The following is a 21,266-nucleotide window of genomic DNA, read 5'->3' as shown; positions in this document are numbered from 1 at the left end:
CCTGGGGTGCAAAGTCCAGCGTGGGGAGTGTGGCCGGTCATACTGCAGTGACGCGTGGGCGGCACGGGCAGACGCTTGTCCCGGGGAGCGCGCCGTAACCTGGCAAGAGCAGACCGCTGCCACATGCACCTGAAACGGACGGTGCACGTCAGTCTTGCCCAGTTTCCCAGAAGAGAAATGTGCGAGGCATCCGTCCAGGCATAGGAGCAGAGCTGTGACACGGCGGGTGCTTGCCCAGAGGGAGCTGGGCGCATGCCCGGTGCTGTGCCCACCATCCCGCAGTGTGAGCTGGCGAGTGGGGCAGGGGCCCTTTCCTTGGGGTCCTCTGTCACTTGTACCCTGTGCTTTACGAACGGAGGAAGTAACAGTTTATTCTTGGTAGGAACTGTGCACGTGTAGTATTCTTATTTTTGACACACGTGTAAAATTGTTGGTAATAAAAAGGTTGAAAGAAATACTGTTATCATAGTCATATTTATAAACTGCCCATTACCACAGCCCACCGTAAATTAGAAGCTGCAGGTTTAGTGTGCATCAGAGGAAAGTGTCTACAGGAAGTTCTTTATGTGAATCTAAGAAGTAAAATTTTTTTTATAATAATATGTTAAATGATTTTTCAGGGAACTGTTCATTTGGGCAGACTTAACAGGTGAGCTTGGGGCTTGTTCTAACAGGAATTAACGTACAGTATCTTTTGATAACAGAACTACCATGTTCATTTCAAATCTTTGGTGTGAATAATTTCTAGATCTTCCTTACTTCATTTGGAGGTTGAATTATTTTTTTTTTAAGATTTTATTTATTATTGACGGAGAGATCACACATAGGCAGAGAGGCAGGCAGAGAGAGAGGAGGAAGCAGGCTCCCCGCTGAGCAGAGAGCCCGATGCGGGGCCTGATCCCATGACCTGAGCTGAAGGCAGAGGCTTCACCCACTGAGCCACCCAGGTGCCCCGGTTGAATTATTTTTAATAACATTCTTTAATATAACGTAGTATTTTAATTAATTACTTCATGAGGATGACATAACCAGAAAACCCTTTGAAATTGTACTTCCTACATAATTTTGATTTCAGGAAACTCAGGTGCCATTTAATTGAGGTACTAAAAGGGCTAAATAGAATTCTGCAAAAAACAAAATTTATAAAACTGAGAAGCATCCCTGAGAAGAGCTGCTGCTCTCTGAGATTCACGAGACCCGGGTATACGTACCGTGTCCGTTCTCGTAAGAAGGTTTGAGCCTCCGGAGCAGCAGCATGAAAGACGGGTTTCCTTTCTATCAGAGTAGCCTCGGCGTCGTGGCAGGGCTCCGAGGCCGATGCGCTGTTCTGTTCTGGACACTACCGTGTGTGGAGTCACCGTAGATGTGACGACGCTTCGCACGAGGTCTCCCATGCCGTGTGCCCCGAAGAAAACAAGCTCGTTGATATTTACAGGTGTCTTGTGGCCGGGCGGAAGGCCCAGCTTCCGACGGGCTGCGGATATGCTCGTGCCCATGTTGGGGACTGGGTCCGTCCGGGTCCTTCTGTCTGCTGTGAGGGAAGCTCGGCAGAGCCCAGGGTCACCACCCGCCCCCGACCCGCAGATGCGCAGCTGTTCACGCGGCCGCGGGTGGCTTTCCTCCTCGCGGACGCGGTAAACAGAGCTCCTCCTGTGTTGTTGCGTCAAGTGACACACGTCACAGTGTTCGGGGCTTTCAGGGTCATGAAGGTGTGTAACATGGTGAGTCTGTGTGTCACTTTTAATGATGATTCACCGGTTTTGAAATAACGTTAGCCTCTCCTTGCCTTTCACGGTGCTACTTCACTGTGTTTGGCCGACCCAAGGTCCCCAGAACGTTGACCTGTGTGTGCTCCTCCCAGTACCACGTTCCTCACACGCAGGCATGGAGGCCTTCCCCGTGCTCACACGCCCGTGTGCCGGCCCCCGCGGCCTGGCCCTCCCCAGGAGGGAGCCCCCCCACCAGGCAGCCCCCCTGTGGGAGCCCAGGGCACGACGAAGTGCCCTTCTGCTCACTGACCTTCCCGTGGCTCCACGTGATGCACACGGGGGCTAAGGGTTTGATGCTTCCATTTCTGTCCAATGAAAGTAATTTGTCAAAAGTGGGTTTTTTTAAAAACTGGTAGGCACACGAATTTGGGACTGATTGATGTCTTACACTGTAATGACAAAGATAGTGACTCTTTCCCGGTTTCTCGCCTGTCTCAGAACAGGCACAAGTAATATCCGCAGCAAACAGCACATGTGAACTGAAAGGCAGAGCAGCCCTTCCCTCAGGAAGCCAGACCCTCCACGTGATCACCCGCTTTTCCGAGGGATCTGGGCGGGACGCGTGTCCTCCACGGGGAAGGACATTGCTGGCAGCCGGAACTACAGAGCAGAGCGTTCCCACTGCCGAGGGGCGCTCAGGTCTGAGAGCGTCGGCCCGTGAATGTCCATCACACGACAGGGGTGTCCTGGTCCCACGGATGACCTTCCTCTGTGCCTGGTCTTTGTCGCAGGAACCCTCACCCAGAACGAGATGGTGTTTAAGCGGCTGCATTTGGGGACCGTGTCCTACGGAGCGGACACGATGGACGAGATCCAGAGCCACCTCAGGAACCCATACACACAGGTGAGCCCGTTGGCGCTGGGGGGCCGCCTGCAGGAGGGCCAGGCTCGGGGAGCCGCCCTGAGCCTGTCGCATCCGCTAATCTCGAAATCATCCAACGTCTTTGTCCTAAAACACTCAGTTCTCATTTATAAATCAGGAGACAGTTTGGGGGCCAATTTTAAGTAAGCATTTCTGTTCTATAAAATAATAAAAAAGTATAATGACCTTAAACCATTTATTCATATTAGATCATTTTCTTAGTGAAATAGTGGGAACAAATCCCTCGCTGCAGGAAGGATTGTCAAGACCGCTAAGCAGAATGCCGCATCACAGGCTTCTTACCAGTCCCTCGGTGTTTCTTTGTAATTAGTAAGACTTTCTCATATTTTTCTGCCTCTTCGAGAAATGGACGTGGACACACAGTGTCCTGAGCTGTAGTGTCGCTGTCATTCGGCCTCAGCGGCTGCCTGTGCACAGCAGCCCTGACGCCCCCGGGGCCTCTGCTTCTCCTCTGTCATCGTGAAGTGGAACTCCGACGTCCAGTGTTTCACCTGCAAGTATGTTGGCAGCTCTCTGAGGTGCAGGAGATACACGGCCTCGTAGCCACAGTGTTTGCTGGAGGTTTCGTAGGCGTGTGCTCTGCAAGTCCATCTGTGGCCCGGGACCGTCCTGACGTGGGGCCCAAGGCGCCGTGTGTGCCCCCGGTGACGGGACGTGGAGCCGGCAGATGCAGGCCACGGGCAGAGTTCATCTGAGGCCACGCCAGTCCCGTAGACTGTTCCCAGGGAGCGTCCGCATTGCACTCATCTAAATCCACCAATGATGTAACCAAACCTCACGACCCCAGGGCCTCTGAGATGCTTGTGCACAAGGCTGTGGTTTGAATCCAGGGCCAGCTGACACTTTCCTGGGCTGCTTCTCTGCCTCTCTACTGGCCTCTTGTGGGGTTTGGTCACCCTGGTCATAACAGGCTAGTGTAGCTCAGGCACAGACACACAGCTTGCCCGCCCCCTGGGGACAGGGACTTGCTGTGCGTGGACCACGGCTGCCCGAGGCTCCATGGGCCGTCTGGCGGCGGTGCCCACAGAGGCTGTAGGCCCTGTGCATTCATGTCGTCCTTCTGACTTGACTTTCACAGCTGGGGCTGAGCCACACACGCCCTGAGCAGTTTCTGCTCTGACCAAACTCAGTGTAGGCTGCCTCGCGGTCAGCTTGTGCGGACCTTCTCTTCTGGAATGCTTCCCAGGATGGCGTATACTTTACTTTCCAAGACGCTGTCAAATGAAAACTGTCTAACGGATATGTTCATCGTATGTGATGATCACGTACACAGGCACACGTACGCGCACACATACACTGAGAACCAAGCCCTTTCTTAAGTTGGATGTCACTGAGTTCAGTGCAGGGTCCTCTGTACTCTAGAACGTTTGTCAACAGAAGGAGTAAGACTTACCTCCTGGTGATCTGGGTCAAGGTCGAGACAGTACCAGGTAAAATCTGTTTTTAAAGAAATAAATTTACATTATCCGTGAATATTTCAATAGTTCCCAATAAGCTATTTTACTAGAGAAATGAAAGCAGAAAGGATAAGTCACTGTATAAAAACAGCGAATACTTGATGCTTGTTTCCATGGAGGAAGATTTTTTTAAAAATCTTTTTTTCTAAACTACTTGTTGGTTGGCTGGTTAGATAGTACTTTTTGGAAGATTGATTTTATTCCTGGGATTCTGTCTTTTGATTAAGATGATAATCGTCTACCAGGTCCTCTGCAGCGTGACACACATCTCCCAGATCTGATGATACGTCCACACTGGAGGCATGTGGGGACGGAGGGTGTCTCTGCAGCAGCAGGAGTATGCGGAATTAAGTCACACGGCTGCCAGTAACCATGACTGAAGCCCTCTGCGGCGCCAGCCATGCCGTGCCGCTGTAAGGGGAGGCGAGCACGGGCGGCATGCTGGCTGGGGACCGTGGCGACGGGCCCCCGCCGTGAGACAGCGCTGTCATCCGGCCGCCGCCAGTCACGGCTCGGCGGCCCCGCTGCCCCCCGTCCAGAAGCGAGTCTCGCCTGCTCGGGAGCAAGGGAGCCGAGGCGTGTCTGTCCCTCTGCGGCGTGGAGGTGGCGGCTGGACAGACACAGGGCGCGCGGGACGTGGAGTCCGGCTGTGGGGGCTGCCTCGGCCCAGCGTGTGGCGCTCATCGTTCTGCCCAGAGCTGGGCTTGGACTCGGAGGCCGCCGCGGGTGGACTCAGTCACTGCGTGAGCGGGATGTGCCAAGTGCTTTCCTGCCCTCAGCTGCGTCTGCTTTGGCGCAGCCCGGAGGCGGGGGCAGTGTGCGGCTCTGGTGCGTCCTTCCCAGGACGACAGGCAGGGCTCCTTGAGGGCTCAGCAGGGGTAGAGAAAAGCGCCACGACCGTCAGGACTGCGGCGGCCGGTTTGGGGAGGGGACACCCGGGAGGCATCGCGCGCAGGCGGCAGGACAACGTCAGCGCCACGAGGCCACGGGTGTGAGCCACGCCTCCGGGAGAGCTGCCCGCCTCCTGCCACGCGGACACGTGCTCGTAACCCGAGTGGCAGCCGTATTGTCCCTTCTGTACATTCTGTATTTCCTCAGATGCAGCCTCCGGCCGGCGGACAAGCTGGCAGCACGACACCCCCCAGAAAAGCCCAATCCACCCCTCCCAAAGTGAGGAAAAGCGTCAGCAGCCGAGTCCACGAAGCCGTGAAGGCCATCGCTCTGTGCCACAACGTGACCCCCGTGTACGAGCCTCGAGCCGGTGCGCCCACGGAGGCCGAGGACGCGGAGGCGGACCAGGACTTCAGCGACGGGAACCGCACCTACCAGGCCGCCAGCCCTGACGAGGTCAGTCGGGGCCTTTCAGAGAATCTCAGAAACCAAACTGCGAACGAGGCACGAGATTTCCTTCTGGGAGGGTGAGTGTGAGGGGAGCTTTGTTGCCGCTCCGGATGGGGCCTGAGCTCCAGCCCGGAAGGCCTCAGGCTCTTTGGGATCCGTGCATTTGGGCCTGCTGTGTCTGCATATCCCAGAAAGTCCAGAGAGTGAGTTCCTGGGAAACAGAGGAGAAAAATCAGAGCTTGAGCGATGTCATAAACGGATTTGTGACCAAGTCAGGTCCGAATGACGCTGCTGGAGCCCGCGCTGTGCCCTCATCGTCCCCTCACCTCAGCTCCACGCGAATCGCGAGGCTGGCCTGTGAAATTCACGGGTGGTTTTGTTTGGGGTTTTTGCCAGAATTTAGCTACAGCATATTTATTTCAAAATAAATATGAGTTGGGGGGCTCAGTGGGTTAAAACCTCTGCCTTGGGCTCAGGTCATGATCTCAGGGTCCTGGGATCGAGTCCCGCATCGGGCTCTCTGCTCAGCGGGGAGCCTGCTTCCTTCTCTCTCTCTGCCTGCCTCTCTGTCTGCTTGTGATCTCTGTCTGTCAAATAAATAAAATCTTTTTAAAAAAGAAAGAGAGAATTGGGATATAAATCATTTCAAAAATCTATAGAAGACAGAAACCGTAAAATCTTAAATGTAGCAGGTTAGTCATTTCTGACCTTACATTTTTTTACTTTCATTTTTTATTTTTATTTTTTTGAAGATTTTATTTATTTTTGTCAGCACACAAGCAGGGGGAGAGGCAGAAAGAGAGGGAGAAGCAGGCTCTCCGCTGAGCAGGGACTCGATTCCAGGCCCTTGGAATCACGACCCGAGCTGAAGGCAGATGCTTAACCGCCTGAGCCACCTAGGCGCCCCCATTCGTTGACTTTTGATAAAAGCCATTGTTAATTTGCCCGGCTCCCGTTCAGGCAGTGTATTTTAAACACCGTTTTCTTGTGCACTCTCTCGTAGTCAAGGTTACTGAGCTGATTCTGTAATCAGACCGACAGCCGTGGAAGCAACGGAAGCAAACAAGCTTCTTCCTCGTGGAATTAATCCCATAATAACCCCCAAAAGTCAGGGTTTAAGGAGGAAAATCAGATGTAACGTTTTATTAAAGAGAGGAGCCCGGTGGGAAGAGCGAGGTCGCTCCTCTCTCGTGACATCACGGCAAGGGACAGGTGCCACTTTCCCCTGGGATGTCCGCGTCAGGGAGTCCCGAGGGCTGGGGCCTTGCGCCGCTGCTGGGAGCCGCAGCGTGAAGCCAGGAGTGCTGAGATACTGGGGTGTCACGTGCGCCGCAGAGTCTGGGCGCGGGCAGGAGCGTCACTGTCGTGCTCGGTGATACTAAGGAAGAGCTCAGAAGACAAACCTGTGAGTTTCCAGTGTTAGGAGAGGCGTCCTGTGAGTAAAAGCTGGAGCCTGCTCAGGCCCCTCGGCCGGGAGGACTGCATAGACGTGTATCGTGGCTGTGGCTTGCCAGGGCTCGTGTACCGCTTCCCTGCCGCCAGGCACACCTGTCCTCAGGACCTCCCTGCTCCTTGAAAGCTCCTTGGGACGATTGTGGCGTGTTTTGTTCCCAGAGGCGCCCTCTGTCTGTGTCTGCGGTCTCCTGGGAGCCACAGCGGACACCGGCACCCCTCACCCTGTCCGTCCAGCAGGGGGACTGACGGCTCTTGTCAGTCTTTTCTTGTCTTTCTTGTGTATTTGCCATTTTCTGTTCCTAATGCTTGGTTACAGAAGCACTGATTGCTGGGCCGAGTGCGAGGCCAATGCTTCTCCCTTCTGGAGATGCACCAAGTGGCGCCCACAGCGGAGAACCACGGGGCGCCCGCCGGGGTGTGCAGCGAACACTGCGGCAGAGCAGGGGGAGCGCTGGGGCAGTGCGGGGGGCTGTGGTCCCTCCCCAGTGCCCCCACTGCAGGCCACACAGTGGAGACAGAGATGTGTGACCCACTTACCTTGTTCTGACCTCGTGATGACAAGGAACCAAAATGCACCAGCAGACGACTCACAGCATGTGACGAAGCTCTGTGCACCCTGTGTTATTTGAAAACCAAATTTATTTTTAAAGATGTGCATAGGCACTTGTTTATTTAGTCAGGAAATTATCTCACTGTAACCAAAACAATCTACTTTAGGAAAATTAGGCCGTGTCATTACTCGTGTAAGAGCGTAGTGGTGGTAAAAACAGCCAAGAAGATGGAAGTTCAGTTTTTCTTTAACTGTGGAAAGCTGAGACCAGTCGCACTGGCTCCTGGCCTCCCCTTGACGCTTGCTTACATGGGGACCCCTCTCTCGTCCTCCCGCAGCTGCCCCCCACGGGTGTGCAGGTCTCAGCCAGTCCCCCGAGGCCCAGGCTGCAGGGAGGTGCTGGGACGGTGCTGCCGTGGGCGGAGAGGAGGGGCTTCTCACGGTAATAACTTAGAAACCGGATTCCTGGGACTCTCGGCCTTGGCGTTCCAGCGGGACATAGAGCCCGGGAGTCCGTAGCCAGGTGGCAGGCATTTCATAGTGGTCTTTCCCCGCTTCTGGTGCCTGATGACTTTGTGGCGGGGAGCTCCCGTCACGGGGTCACATCATCCCCCGGCTCATCAGAGGGAGGAGGGCGCGGGGCACGTGCGGAGGCCCAGCCCGCCACCTCTCCACCTCTCCTCGGCACGCTTGGTCTGGAGTCCGCTGGCCGGCGGACGGGACGTTGTTAGCACCACGGGTACACCCTGGAGGTCGTGTTGACCTATAAATACAGAGACATCTGTTGTGCCCAGACCCCACGTGGCTTTTGGAAGCGTGTGCATGGCATATCTTTTTATCTGGTAATAGGCCATGTAGGCGACACCGCTAAGAGGAAGAGCTGAGCCGATCTCTCAACTGCTGTCGTCGCGAGCAAGCACGGGCCACGGAGGCCACAGCCCTCTGTGGACGTGGGCCACGTTCCGTTTCACATGAAGAAGGGGTTGAACACATTCTTTGCATGATGTCACATTCTAGAAATTCTCCAAAATTGCATGCGACTCTACATTGAAAACTATTTCCCAGTCTTAAAGATGAGAAACTGAGACCACAGATGTTTCTCAAGAAAAATTTTCCTAGAAATTGTAAAAATACTGTTTACATATTTACCGTATTACCTGCCGAAAGTAAATACAAGTTTTATTGAAGATACGTGGGATTTTTCATCTTTAGGTATTTATGTAACTTATAACACTTTTTAAGTCTTAAATTAGATCTTCACAATAGAGCGGGATCTCATGGATTCCAAGATTACTGGACTCAGATAGAAACTGCCAGTCTGAGCGCTGAATTTTTTCCTTGTTTGAAATTTCTTTCTACTTTGGAGATTGGACAATAATTAAAAGTAGCAACCCATTTAAATAACCTTAAAAAAAATCCGAACATGTATTTTAAATCTGAAAATGAAGAAAATAGAGTTTGTCATAATTTTTTAAAAGCCCTGTCGATGCGATGTTTGCAGATCCCTCAGGCCCGAGGAAAATCATCTAAATGGTTCATTATTTAGCTTATTGAACTTCGCCGCAGTTAGGTTGACGGATGATGGCGATGCTTCCCAATCACCAAAGCCCCGTTTTAAAAGTGTTTTTTATTGAACAAAGTGCTTAGAATATTGCACCCTGGAGCTTTATTCCAGGAAACGGCTCAATTGATGTTTTCTGTTTGACCTCAGCTGTGACCTCTCACAACACGTATGGTTAATAAGCAACATTATCATTTCGGAGACGTCCCTGGTTTTGTGCATTCTGTGTCCCGCCCTCTCGTATCGTTCCTGCGTGTGTGTGGCTCTCGTGTCCCCTTCAGCTCTCGAGAGAGCGCGACTGCGGGAGAAGGCTCTCCTGGGTCCCTGCTAGCACAGTCGCCGTTCTTGACCACGCACGTGGCCTTCGTTCTCACTTTCCTGGAGACAGGAAGGGTCTCTTGCCTTACCTACAGACGCGCACAAACGGATGTTCATACGAATAAGGAAATTCTGGGGGAGTGGATGGTCAACCCTTAAAGGCTCTGTGAGGTCTGTGAGGTACGGTCTTCAACTTGCCGGCACGCGTCATCATGGGACATCGGTGGACCTTGAAGGAGCAGCAAGTGGTGGTAACGTTCACGTGTCAGCGACGCATCTCGCACTCCCCACGGGGAGCCCGCTGACACCCTGGCCCTGTTTCTCAAGACGAGTTCTCCCTGAGAGAGGAGCAACTCACTTGCCTGTCGCGTTGGCTCTTCCAGCCGCAGCATAGCAAACAGCAGCCTAGTAAACATTAGGACGTTCCCTGGAGATTCCTGGGTGGAATTAAGACCCGTCCCCCTTCAGTTGTGTGTGTCCCATGTGAGCCCCTGAGTAACACAAGCCACCAGAGTGGACACACACTCCGGAGCCGGAGCCTTGGTGCTCGCTGTCACCGACTCCAGTGACCAGGGCCATGGTGACACAAACCTGAAGACTCTTGCTTCTTCGGGCCCAGAAAGAATGATTGGCCAAGATGTTTGATGCCTGCTGACAACCAGCATTTTGGTGGCGGTACTCTTCCCCGTGGTGCAGCGGCCTTCTGTGTCCGCTGTCACCACCCCCCAGCTGGACACTTGCACGAATGAGCTAATGTTGCCACCAGACCACAGGTGAGTTTTTTAGACGTGGAAGAATAGCACATGCTTAATGGCCTTTGGCTTCTGGACTCACCGAAGCGGCTCTCACGCACGTGGTATGCACCAGTTGTGTGTCTGCATGTGTGCGTGCCCAGCGCCATGGGGTAAGCAGCATTGCGTTGGCGCATGGGGGGGGCGGCCCCTCCTAGGAGCAGTGCACCGCACGTGCGGCCGGCCATGACTGCTGGTTGGCAGCTTTTCTGGGTGATCAGACTGCGTTCGTGTTTGTAGCGCTGGCGGGTCAGATCAGTGTGGGGATACCGCACGAAGGGACGCTAAGCCCGTGGTCAGGATACAGTGGATCGCGTGTGCGGGAAGAAAGGTATCCCTGGCGTGTAGCTGGCGGGTGTGTGTATTTGATTGCTAATATGGTGACAACGTTCTCCCAAGCTTTTCAGTAATAGCACAGAAGTTTCTGGATAATGAAATCGTAGAGAAAGACAAATGTTAAGATCTTCCCTCAACTTTTCTGTCCTATGGAAGGACCCTGGGAACACTGTCCTGCACCGGTTCCTTAGCAGGGAGAATTGTGAGTGCGACAAAGACTGTGTGTCACTGAGTGGCTTGTGGATGAGCTCCGTAGTCAGCGGAAGTCATCCTTTGAAATATATTAACCCTTTAAGTTCGGGGTTATCTTTACATTTCACAGAAGATCTTGCAGGATTATGTCCTGTTGGAAGCAGCGGCTTCTGGAGGAACACGGCCGCACACAAGGAGGATTTGTTAAACCGCTTTCCCCACATTTCATCCCAGTACTGACAAGACCATCGAAACAGGTCAAGTCAAGCAGTAGTACTGGAAACTTCCTTACTAAAGGAGCCCATACCTGAGTGCCAGGACACTTTCGTGTTCTGTGGGCCACGGATACAGGACCACGGGTGCTGGATGGCGCGCCATCACAGACCGCATCCCCGGGAACAAGAAGAGGTGCACCTCTGGCCTTCTCCCCAACTGAGAGGGCCTCGCTGATGGGGAAGGCAGGCAGCCATGTGTTCCTGCTCCTGACATAAATTCTGAGCCAAAGACCTGACCATTTCAGCCCTCAGCAGCTTTGTATGTGTGTCCTGTTAGTACAGAGAACACAACCAAAGAGAAGCCCCGGTCAGGAGAGGCCAGAGATCCAAAGCAACGTCCTGCAAACACTGAACAACTGTGCTCACACTGCAGCCTCCAGGTGCAGACGGCACTGTGGCCGGGGCGGCAGACGACGCTGCATTTCCCTCGGAGGACGTACCCTGGGAGCACTTAGCAGACAGACCAGAGGCTGTGTCCACCAGTAAGAAGAGACAGAACAAGTGAGCTTGTATCGACTAGAAATTCAAACGGCTAAAGTAAAAGCGGAGGAAAGTAGGAGAAGAGGAGGTCAGGAGAGCAGAAGTACTGGTTGCGAAGGCGATGAGCTCAGATCGCCAGCGAAAATAGCGATCCTGTAGACAATGCGAACCAGTGAGCACAGACTGAGTGCAAAGTTGACCCAACAGGAAACTTTTCTAGATCAAGGACGATATCCCAAAGGTTTCTAAGTCAGTTCATGAACCCAGCTCAGTCCCAAGTTCCACAATCTGATCGAGATGACATAGACATACACACAGTAAGAGACTTACAGCTGAGCTTATGAACATAGACACAGAAATCCTGTCATCCCACAGACCGACAGTGTGTTGAAAGACACGACCAGGTAGCATTTTTCCCAGGAATGAAAGAGCAGTGCTGGGAAGGACATGAGCATGGCTCCGGAGGGATCGGGTGTCGCGGGATAGTCTCACTTCCATTAGGGAGTGCCTTCAGAAAGGTCCTCAAGTTATGATTCAGTACCCATTCCTGATCAGAACAAACCAAGGAGGCCCTCTGCACATCCAGTAATAGTCAATGCAAAATAGAGAAGTCCGTGCGTGCCAGTCGTAAGTCATGATACCAGTCGTAAGTTAGTACTCACCGTCACACCACATAAACTCTACGATTGTTCCCAAGTGAAGACTAAAGCAGGATGTCCGCTGGCACCAGTGCCATTTCACACAGTCCTGGACGTTCGATCCACACAGTATGTCAGGAAGCAGTCATGAGCGTTGCTACAAGGAAATTAAGATCAGCACGTCAGCACGGCGTGACCCTGTATTTCGGCAACCAAAGAATCGTCATCCGGGAGACCCCAGTAAAAACACACAGACCCACGTTTTTTATAATAATCAGCCACAACCTGCTACACTGAAGACGATGCCCCATTCACATAGCAACAGCAATGAAAATAGGTAATCATGAACCTAAGTAGAACTGTGTCATGTCGGAGGAAAAAACAGCTAATTTTAAAGCTGTGCTTCCAAGCACTGTGACCAGAGCTTCACCTACACTCGGTCTCTTACCAGCTCTGGGACTGACTGTCGCTCCCTGTGAGCCCTGGCCCCGCTTTGCAAACATCTGCGGAGTTTTAAGCCCTCCACTGTCTAGATTTCTTCAAAACCTACTGAAACTACATCTGCAAGATTAAACATCCTTTACCAGTTCCTTATATTATTCCTGATTGGTCTGTTTTGAAAACAGTTAACGTCACTAAATGTGAAGGTTGCAGTGTACGATGTTTAATAAGTTAAGCAGACACACGTTTGCATTAACTACTCTACGGATCTGCGTTTTACCAGCATGGAGAACCTGCTGTGGAGAGCACTGTGCCAGGAGTCCATGGTCTTGAGCCTTGGAGCCCCTCACCCCTGTCAGGCCTCCATTACCACTTGCGGGAGAGCAGGGCTGGATGTTGTGCACACACCGGGGATTTCCCCCACTCTCTCGCAGTCCGCACAATACCCAAAGCAGTCTCAGGCCTCACATGTCATCAAGGACTATGATTCGCAGTTGCACACCTTCCCACATCCAGGCCCAGGTGTTCAACCAAACATTTAAGGGAAATAATAACAATTCTATATAAACTCTTCCAAAATACGGTAGGGGAGGAAACACTTGTCTGGTATTAAACTGACACTGGTATCAGACAAAGGCATCATGAGAGAGCCACAGACCAGACACTTGGTGTTACTGGTACTGGTTGTGAGTGTGGGCGCAGACATCCCACAGAGGGAGGCCGGATAAAGCCCAGCAGGGTCCGAGAAGGAGAACACTTCTCGATCAGATGAAGCTTACCCCAGGAATGCGGGGCTGGTTCGATGGTCGTCTGTCAGTTAGGGGATCCACGGACACGGGGGACAATCTGCGTGATGGTTCCAGGAGCTTCAGGGGGAAAAGCACTTGGCAAAAATCCAGCATCTGTTCCTGATAAAATCTCTCTGTAAACTCGGGGTAAAAGCATTTGTGCAGTCTAGCAAGGACGTCTGTGAGAAACCCTGCCACTAACATGGTGCGCCCTAGGAAACAGTGGTACGTTGCTTCTCATGTTCGGAGCAGGCCGGGGTGCCCGCTCTCCCACGCAGAACTAGCCGGGCACTAACACAAAAGGGAGATACAAGGCAGAGAGGAAGAGAACTGTCTTTTTTGGTGGAGGATACGATTATCCCTGTAGAAAATCCCAAAGGTGCTACTAAAAAAGAGTGGTAATGTTTAAGAAGTAGATTGACCAAAATCGCATATCATACATGTACAAAAATTAGGTAGATGTTTATACACTAACAGGGAGCAAATTGAGATGTTTCAGTGGACCATGTATAGTGCACCAAAGCACACGAAGTACTTAAGGATAGTGTGAACCAACGCACGCAGAATTGGTCTGCCATCGGCACCAAGCCCATGACGCAGAGTCGAAGAGGGCCTGTGCGTGAGGGCGAGTCGTACTCAAAACTGGAAGGTGCCAGCTGACTTCTGTGACGATGCCCAGGGGTCGCAGTGGGGGTGAAGCCAGAGCAACGGGACTGTCGTACACAAAGCCTCAACCAGTATCTCTCCCCATGTACAAAACTTAACTCGAGAGACACCGGGGGACTCAGTCACTTGAGCATGTGCCTTCGGTTTCAGCCATGATCCCAGGGTCCTAGGATTGATTCCCGCGTCAGGCTCCCTTCTCAGCGGGAAGGCTTCCTCCTCCTCCTACCCACTCATGCTCTGTGTCTCTTTCAATTAAATACTTGTTTTTAAAAATTAACTCAAATTGGTCACAGATGTATAGAAAACCTAAAAGTATAAAATTTCTAGAAGAAAAAAATCTGGGGGCACCTGGGTGGCTCAGTGGGTTAAAGCCTCTGCCTTCAACTCGGGTTATGGTCTCAGGGTCCTGGGATCCAGCCCTGAGTGAGGCTCTCTGCTCAGCGGGGAGCCTGCTTCCTCCTCTCTCTGCCTACTTGTGATCTCTGTCAAATAAATAAAATCTTTAAAAAAAAATCTGTAGGCTTGAGTCGGTGATTTCATGGGACACAGCAGAGTTTGTAGAAGTTGTTGATGGTAAAAACCACATTCTTCAGAAGACACCATTAAGATGAGGGCAAGCCACAGAGCTGTAGAATGTCTGTGAAATACATCCCTGGCCAACGGGTGGGAACCACAAGACATGAGGACTTCTCAGAACCCGGCAACGAGAGAACCTCCCCGCCACCCACCGCATCTTAAACGTTAGCAAGAGATCCGGACCGCGCTGCCGAGAAGAGGTGTCGGCCGTATCAAACAGCAGGAGCGGTGAGGCTTCGTGCGTCTGTCAGCGTTTCGTGGGGGAGAACGGCTGGCTGGAAACCTGAGGGGGAGAGACGGTGCTCAGACCCAACGACGCTGGGCACTGGGAGATTGCCGCCGGGCGCAGGTGCTAAGGACGGAGATATTTGCTTACCCGCGCGTGGTGTAGGGGCCTGTCAGCCTCCGTTCTGAAGCCATTCCAGGTAAGAGGTTATGAGTTCTCTCTTCTCGAAGGAATGTTTTGTGCTGCCCCCGAAAACACTGCAGAGAGCCCGGTAGACCTTGAAGGCCTCAGGCATGAAGGTTCTAGAACCTCTGCGGGTTCCGGTGTGGAAGGTGACGTGTAAGCCCACCCCTGGGCATGTGTGTGGGCTGCAGCAAGTGCCGCAGCAGAAAGCTCAGGCGTGTGAGGGGCAGAGTGGGAGGGAGCCGGGACGTGGCACCTCAGACCATCCACGAAGCCTTCCTGGTGGTGGAGGCAGGAGTCACAGCCTGGCGGAGTGGCTGGAGAGACGGGCAGGCTCGCCGGCACAGCCCTGAACGCACACCCGCGCCAGGCAGAGGCTCCAGTGGGCTGGCGGGTTTGCTCCCAGTCTGGTGTCCTCCGCCACGAGCCCGCCTTCCGTGGGCCCGAGCCACACGGCAGCCCTCTGGGCATCTGCGTTCACGCGGTCATTACTTGGATGGCTTCAGGCTTTGTAGCCACATTACACACCAGTGCAGCTCATGTGCTTTTGCAAAGTTTGTATATTTTAATCACTTAAATGTCTTAGGACGAAAATAGAGCCAAATGAATTTGTATGAAATGAATTTGTATGAATTTTGACCTGGTTCCCTTTACGCCCACTGTGCTCTGAGTCAAGATGGTAAAGCTCAAAACCAGAACAGGACACTCTGCTCACGCCTCCCCGCGAGCTTGGAGCCACATGTCTGATGCGGGCCAGGTCCTGAGCACACCAGCGGGAAGCCCTCCGCAAACACCGTGTGTCCACGTCCGTCCCTGGGATTGGCTCTTTATACGCATGTCGCCGAAACAGGCTTTTGTATCATCCAAAGGGATCCTCTCACCACCGAGCGGTTTGCATCGTGACCGCGCTCATAGCGTCTGTCGTCTGCTTGGGCTTGTGCAGAGCTCATGCTCCAGATGGTGATGGCTGCGAACAGTCGGCCTGGCGCGCTGGCCAGGTGCAAGCCGCTGGACGGCTTCACGGGTCGTGACGTCCGTCGTCAACAGATGTAGGTCTGCACGTGTGGCCCGCGGATCCCGCCTGGTGGGGCACGGAGGGGGTGGCGGCGTGTCCTCGGAAGCGTCCAGTTTAGGGTCAGAGCGTCAGAGGCCCCTTTCACTGTGGACATTCAGAATTCACCTGGGGAGTCCTGGGCCATTTGCAGCGCATAGTGAGGTTTTACGGGAAACGTATGTCCAGGCTGCCTGTCCTGTCGCACCGGAAGCGGGCTGTGGGATTGTTGGCCTGCCCCTGTTGGCTGTGCTCTTTCCGGTGACGGCCTCTTGTCTTTCCGTAGTTCTGTAACCGGGAGTGTTTTGCTGGAGCTCTAGACCGTAGTGCTGTGTTAGCCAGACACGGTCTCAGGATCTGGGCAAACCTCAGAGCTTAGGAACTCTCTGGAAAGCCAGACAACATGAGTTCTAATTCGAGCTGCACGGTGACTCGCTGGTCAACAGTGCACACGCGTGCGGGATGCGAGGCTCGCACCTGACCCGGCTGCTCTGTTCAGGAGCCAGACGGCGCCACGGTTACTGTTCCTGCAAACCAACCACCCAGCCCGGGGCCGGGGCGGGGGGTGCAGGTGGGAGGAGTCGAAAAGAGCCACTCGGGAGTGCTCCTGGGGGTGGCCGGGAGTCCGGCTCCCCCGCCCGCGGCGCGTCCACCCCGGCTGGAGCAGGCACTGACTGCAGCCCAGGAGGCCGCCGCGGATGCCCGACTCCGGGTGGCACAGTCAGTCACAGTCCTTCACAGAGGCCATCACCCTGCAGGGGGCGTGCCCGCCACCCTGGGGCTGTCCCACTGGGCCGTGCCGAGCGGGGACCCGACAACACTCGGGCCGCCTGAGGCCTTGCTGCTGTGGGAAGACCGGCCGTCCTGCCTTCAGTTCTGCCACGTCTAACACCTGGTCTCCACCTGTGGCCCTGGTCACCCATTCTAGAAGGCTTGATGTAGTCTTAAAAAGCGGTGAAAAATCCCGAAACCAGTCAAAAGGCAGGTTTTTTCTCTTATACTCTCTCCCCAAGGCTGTGCCCAGTACCACCCAGCCATCTCCACTTGGCTTTTCCGTTCTCCGCCTGACCTGGGGCGTTCCCACTGCTGACCTGGGCAGGCTCACTGGCCCTGTGGAGGCTCAGCTGGGGAGTCTCCCAGGACTTGGCAGACACGTGTTCTGCACGTGGTCAGACGTATACTGCAGTTCAGGGTCCGTGGGACCTTCTTCCAGCCTTGTGTCCCCGAGCAGGACTGTGCCCAGCCGTCAGACTCGCGTCCTCCGCGGCAGGTCTTCCACGACAGGACCAGTGGGGCCAGCGGAAGAGGTGCACAGGCCGGGGTCCCCGAGAAGCCTAGCGTGAGCGCCCTCTCACCCTCTCCCATGGGTCGTGTGGACAGCGCTCACTGGTCACAGCAGTGACGCGACGACATGCACGGACACTGCCAGCCCAGGAAGCCCACCCGAGTCTTGGCGACCAGGCTTTTCATCGGAGGTCATTCGTGTAGACACGGGTGACCCCTGTGGCTGACCTTCATTTCCAGCTCCGGTGGTCGGGGGAGCCCACGAGGCCAGCTCCGCTCCGGAAAGCACATGGATGGTGCAGAGCATGTGCAGTTGGCCGCTGGTTCCCACGGTGCCGCGGTCCCTCCCAGTGTCGCTCCCCGTGCTGAGCGCAGGCCCAGCAGGCCAGGCTTTGTGCAGAGTCAGGCGCCGGCCTGGACGCAGGGGACGCTCTGGCTTTGCATTCACTCCCCGGCGCGGTGAGGGGTCGCAGTATGCTCTCCTGACTCTGAGCTTCTTTGGGGCAGCTTCGGTCCCTCACTGCGTTCCGGCAGAACGTGAAAACTGCCTGCAAGTCATTTCTAGACAGCAGCTTCCACGGCATTTGGTGTAAGCGTGCACGTTGTTGCCGTGTGTGTAATTGATCTTTGGGAAGGGAGGGGTTGTTCTGAAAGAACTAATAGACAAAAGTGAAAATTGGCCCATTTCTTATATTTCCCACAAAAAGGGCAGCTAGGCTCCTGGGCTCTAGGACACGGGCTCCTGAGGCGCAGCAGAGGAAACCTGGCACGTCTGACATGGTCTGACCCGCCCAGACCCTGTACCGATTCGGGGGTTCGGGCTACTGTAGTTCCGAGCTTTGCCTCAGCTCTTTTAATTGTGTCCCCAGCCTGCTGAGCACATTGTCAAATCTGGTCAGTGCTTTTGGGTACCCAGCAGGTACCTCCTACATCAGGACACCTGGTGGTGTCCAGGCCACCAGGATGCGGGGGTGACCCTGACCCGGGCTGTCTGTGCAGATGATGCCCTCGTGGGCGGGGCTCGCCCAGGGCGTGCGGACGGCGCTCTCTGAGACACGCCTGCAGGATGAGCGTTCCACGCCGCTCAAGCTCGCTGGTTGTGATGTGACACTTGCTGTCGTGAATCTATAAGTCAGCTGATAGTATGATTTTACTAATTTAAATGAAACATCTACAAAGGGAATATTTGCACACGACACATAGCTGTTCCTGCCTTGGCAAGCAGACTTGTGCCCAGCGATGGGCGGGGGGCCAGGCGTGGGCCGCGGGGCTGGACAAGTGGGCTAGGAGGCCTCCCCTTAGGCAGCCGGCTCCAAAGGACTGCGGCACCATTGGGCAGCTCGTACGTGACAGGCCACCATCAGTCTGCTCCTCGGAGATGGAACTGGCCTTGAGGGGGGAGGAGCCAGCAGGAGAAAGGGGCTTTGAACCCTTTATGCTTTTTTATAGGACTGCATTTCTGACTCTGGTTCTGAAGGAACCAAAAATCCGGGAGAGTTACTCAGTTCTGCTTTTCTGGAATTATTCTGTTCCCCTTCCTGTGGGCTAACTCTCTATGCAAACTTTTTAGGTGAGAAGTTCCTGCCAGGTGAATTCTGATGGATGCATTGAGTTATTTATTTATAAAATAAAGTGAAATTGTAAGCTGTATAAATAGGCCTTTACGATCCTAGACCCACAGTCGTGCGTGTCTGTTTGGTACCTTTACAAGATGCTCACGACGGGAAGTAAAGGCATCCCAGTACAGGAGCCCACGTCGTCTGCTGGAAGTCCCCTCATAGCCAGCCCCATGTAGCGGGGCCGTTTCCGCCGTCCCGAGCTCGTTCTTGCCGGCAGGGCCCAGAATGGCGCAGAGTAAGGCCCTCGGCTGTGTGCCCACAGTCCCCAGACCTGGAAGTGTTTCACGCCCGTTTTTCCCGCCTTATAATAATCTTCAAATGCCCCAGCCTCCACAGCACGGCCCTGGTCAAGTTGGAAGCATTAAAAACAGCAAGCATCTCGTACCCTAGTTTGACCGTTGCGCTAGAACCTTCCAGTAGTTCCAGCCACGGGAACTACCTAGAAAGCCCCACTTTAAAAGTGATCCCTGGTCTGCCCAAGGGACATCTCAGGTGGCATCTGTGGAAAGGAAGGGTAGAACCCAAACCTCGACCCAGATGTACAGAGTGTCCCGGTGGCATTCGTGTGCTGGTGGCCTGAGAAGTTGCCTGGCTGCCACTGCCCTACAAATGAGGAGTTGGGGTGGGGGTTGACCTGAGCGATCCCGCCCTGAAGCCAGAGAGCCGAGCCTCCTCGCGGCCTGTCTTCACGTGACTCGACAGTGGACGCTAGGGCTCAGCAGTGATGTTCTGCTCCCCAGACAGAACCCACGATGCTCCCGAAGCGTTTGCTTTCTCCAGCCCTAGGGGACCTGCTGGACACGTAGGCGAGGACAGATCTCCAGCAAGGGTGCCACCTTCAGCCAGGGAGAGACCCTGGTGTCACAGGAAGCCCCACACTGGGCCCTAGGAGGAGCTGGGCGGGGGCGGGGGCCTGGTGGCGGGGAGTACCGCCTTCTGCTCACGTGGCCTCACGAGTCCCTGGTCTCCCGCAGGTGGCCCTGGTGCAGTGGACGGAGAGCGTCGGCCTCACCCTGGTCAGCAGAGACCTGGCCTCCATGCAGCTGCGGAGCCCCAGCGGCCAGCTCCTGACCTTCAGCGTCCTGCAGACGTTCCCGTTCACCTCGGAGAGCAAGCGCATGGGAATCATCGTGCGGGTAGCCTGGTCGCTCGTGCTCCCGCGGGCCGGCGCGCGGCTCGGGGCTCGTCCCTGCTCAGACCGTCTGTGCTGCTTGCTGGGTTTTGAGACAAAATCTAGGAATTGGTGCTGGGAAGCTAGTGAGGCTCTGGTGGGAGCGAGTTCAGGTGACCCTCCGCAGACGACGGAGGCAGGGCAAGGAAGCGGCGTTCGCGACTCATGCTTGGAAAGCAGCGCCAGCCGTCTGTTGCGCTTCCCACAGCAGCGGCGTGCGGGGAGCTTTGAGGAGGAGGATTTAGGACCAGAAAGTTGCTGACCTGCATTTCTTGAATATTTTTAGCAGACACCAAAACCTGTCTCAGAAGGTGGCTAAGCAAGGAAAGCACGTTCAGTCCGCAGTGAGAATTTGAGAGAATTAACCTTCCTCTCGCGGCCTGAGGCGTCCCCTCCGTGGACAGGCTCTGTCGCCGCAGCCTCAGCACAGGACCGCGAGATCTGGCTTACGTTCTCGGGCTCGGCTGCCGGCACATCTCGGGGCGGCGTCGCCCTGCATAGCCTCGGTTCAGGGAGCACCGCTTTCCCTAGTGCGTTCCTGTGCGCGCGGCCGCTACTGCCCGGGAGCGGCGGGGCCTAATCCGGCCTGTTTCCTTCTGTCCCAGGACGAGTCCACTGCGGAGATCACCTTCTACATGAAGGGAGCCGACGTGGCCATGGCCTCCATCGTGCAGTACAACGACTGGCTGGAGGAGGAGGTGAGCCGCCCCGCGCGCCGCCCCCCACCCCGCAGCAAGCGCGTGTACCGCCGCAACCGGCAGAAATCCGGACGCCGCCTCTTAAACCAGAGACCGTATCGCTTCCCGCAGTGTTGAGTGGTTCCGGTCCCGTTGCATAAAGTAGAAAGACGGAACCGCTGAACCGTCAGCAGCTCCCTGTGTAAACAGCTGCCGCTGCTGGGTGGTGTGTGACCGCGTGCGGGTGTGCAGGTAGCCCGTATTGATAGTATCTTGTCTGTACTGGTGAAAACATAGCGTGACAGGCATTCACTAAAAATTCTGAGGTAATGCTGCATAGACAGCCAAAGTTACATTTTAATGTATTTATTTTGTAATCTATGTTATTGGCAAGATTTTGATAAGGATTTTAATGTCATTCTGATTTATATGTAGGATTCACTTTAAAAATAGAGAAGATAGAAGCGTGATCAGTCCTGCGTTTCGTCAGATTCTCTCTAGAGAGTTCACGTGCAGCCTCGTGAGATTATGTTATTGT

General features: G+C 54.4%; 1 protein-coding gene across 9 annotated transcripts in view; it reads left to right on the top strand.

Annotated features, from left to right (window-relative positions):
• ATP9B (ATPase phospholipid transporting 9B (putative)) overlaps positions 1 to 21,266 on the top strand; it is a 217,169-nt gene that overhangs the window by 162,463 nt on the left and 33,440 nt on the right. For all 9 annotated transcript variants that reach the window (XR_009345865.1, XR_009345864.1, XM_059139646.1 and 6 more), the window contains 4 exons: positions 2,501 to 2,613; positions 5,208 to 5,456; positions 19,855 to 20,016; positions 20,657 to 20,749. Coding sequence is in view for 7 of the 9 variants with exons in the window: in XM_059139646.1 (XP_058995629.1) it covers positions 2,501 to 2,613; positions 5,208 to 5,456; positions 19,855 to 20,016; positions 20,657 to 20,749 (617 nt within the window). In the remaining 2 variants the exon portion in view is untranslated. The remainder of the gene's footprint in view (positions 1 to 2,500; positions 2,614 to 5,207; positions 5,457 to 19,854; positions 20,017 to 20,656; positions 20,750 to 21,266) is intronic.

This window comes from Mustela lutreola, chromosome 11 (assembly GCF_030435805.1).
Source record: "Mustela lutreola isolate mMusLut2 chromosome 11, mMusLut2.pri, whole genome shotgun sequence".
Classification (NCBI taxonomy): Eukaryota; Metazoa; Chordata; class Mammalia; order Carnivora; family Mustelidae; genus Mustela; species Mustela lutreola.
This window is presented reverse-complemented; position numbering and strand designations above follow the sequence as displayed.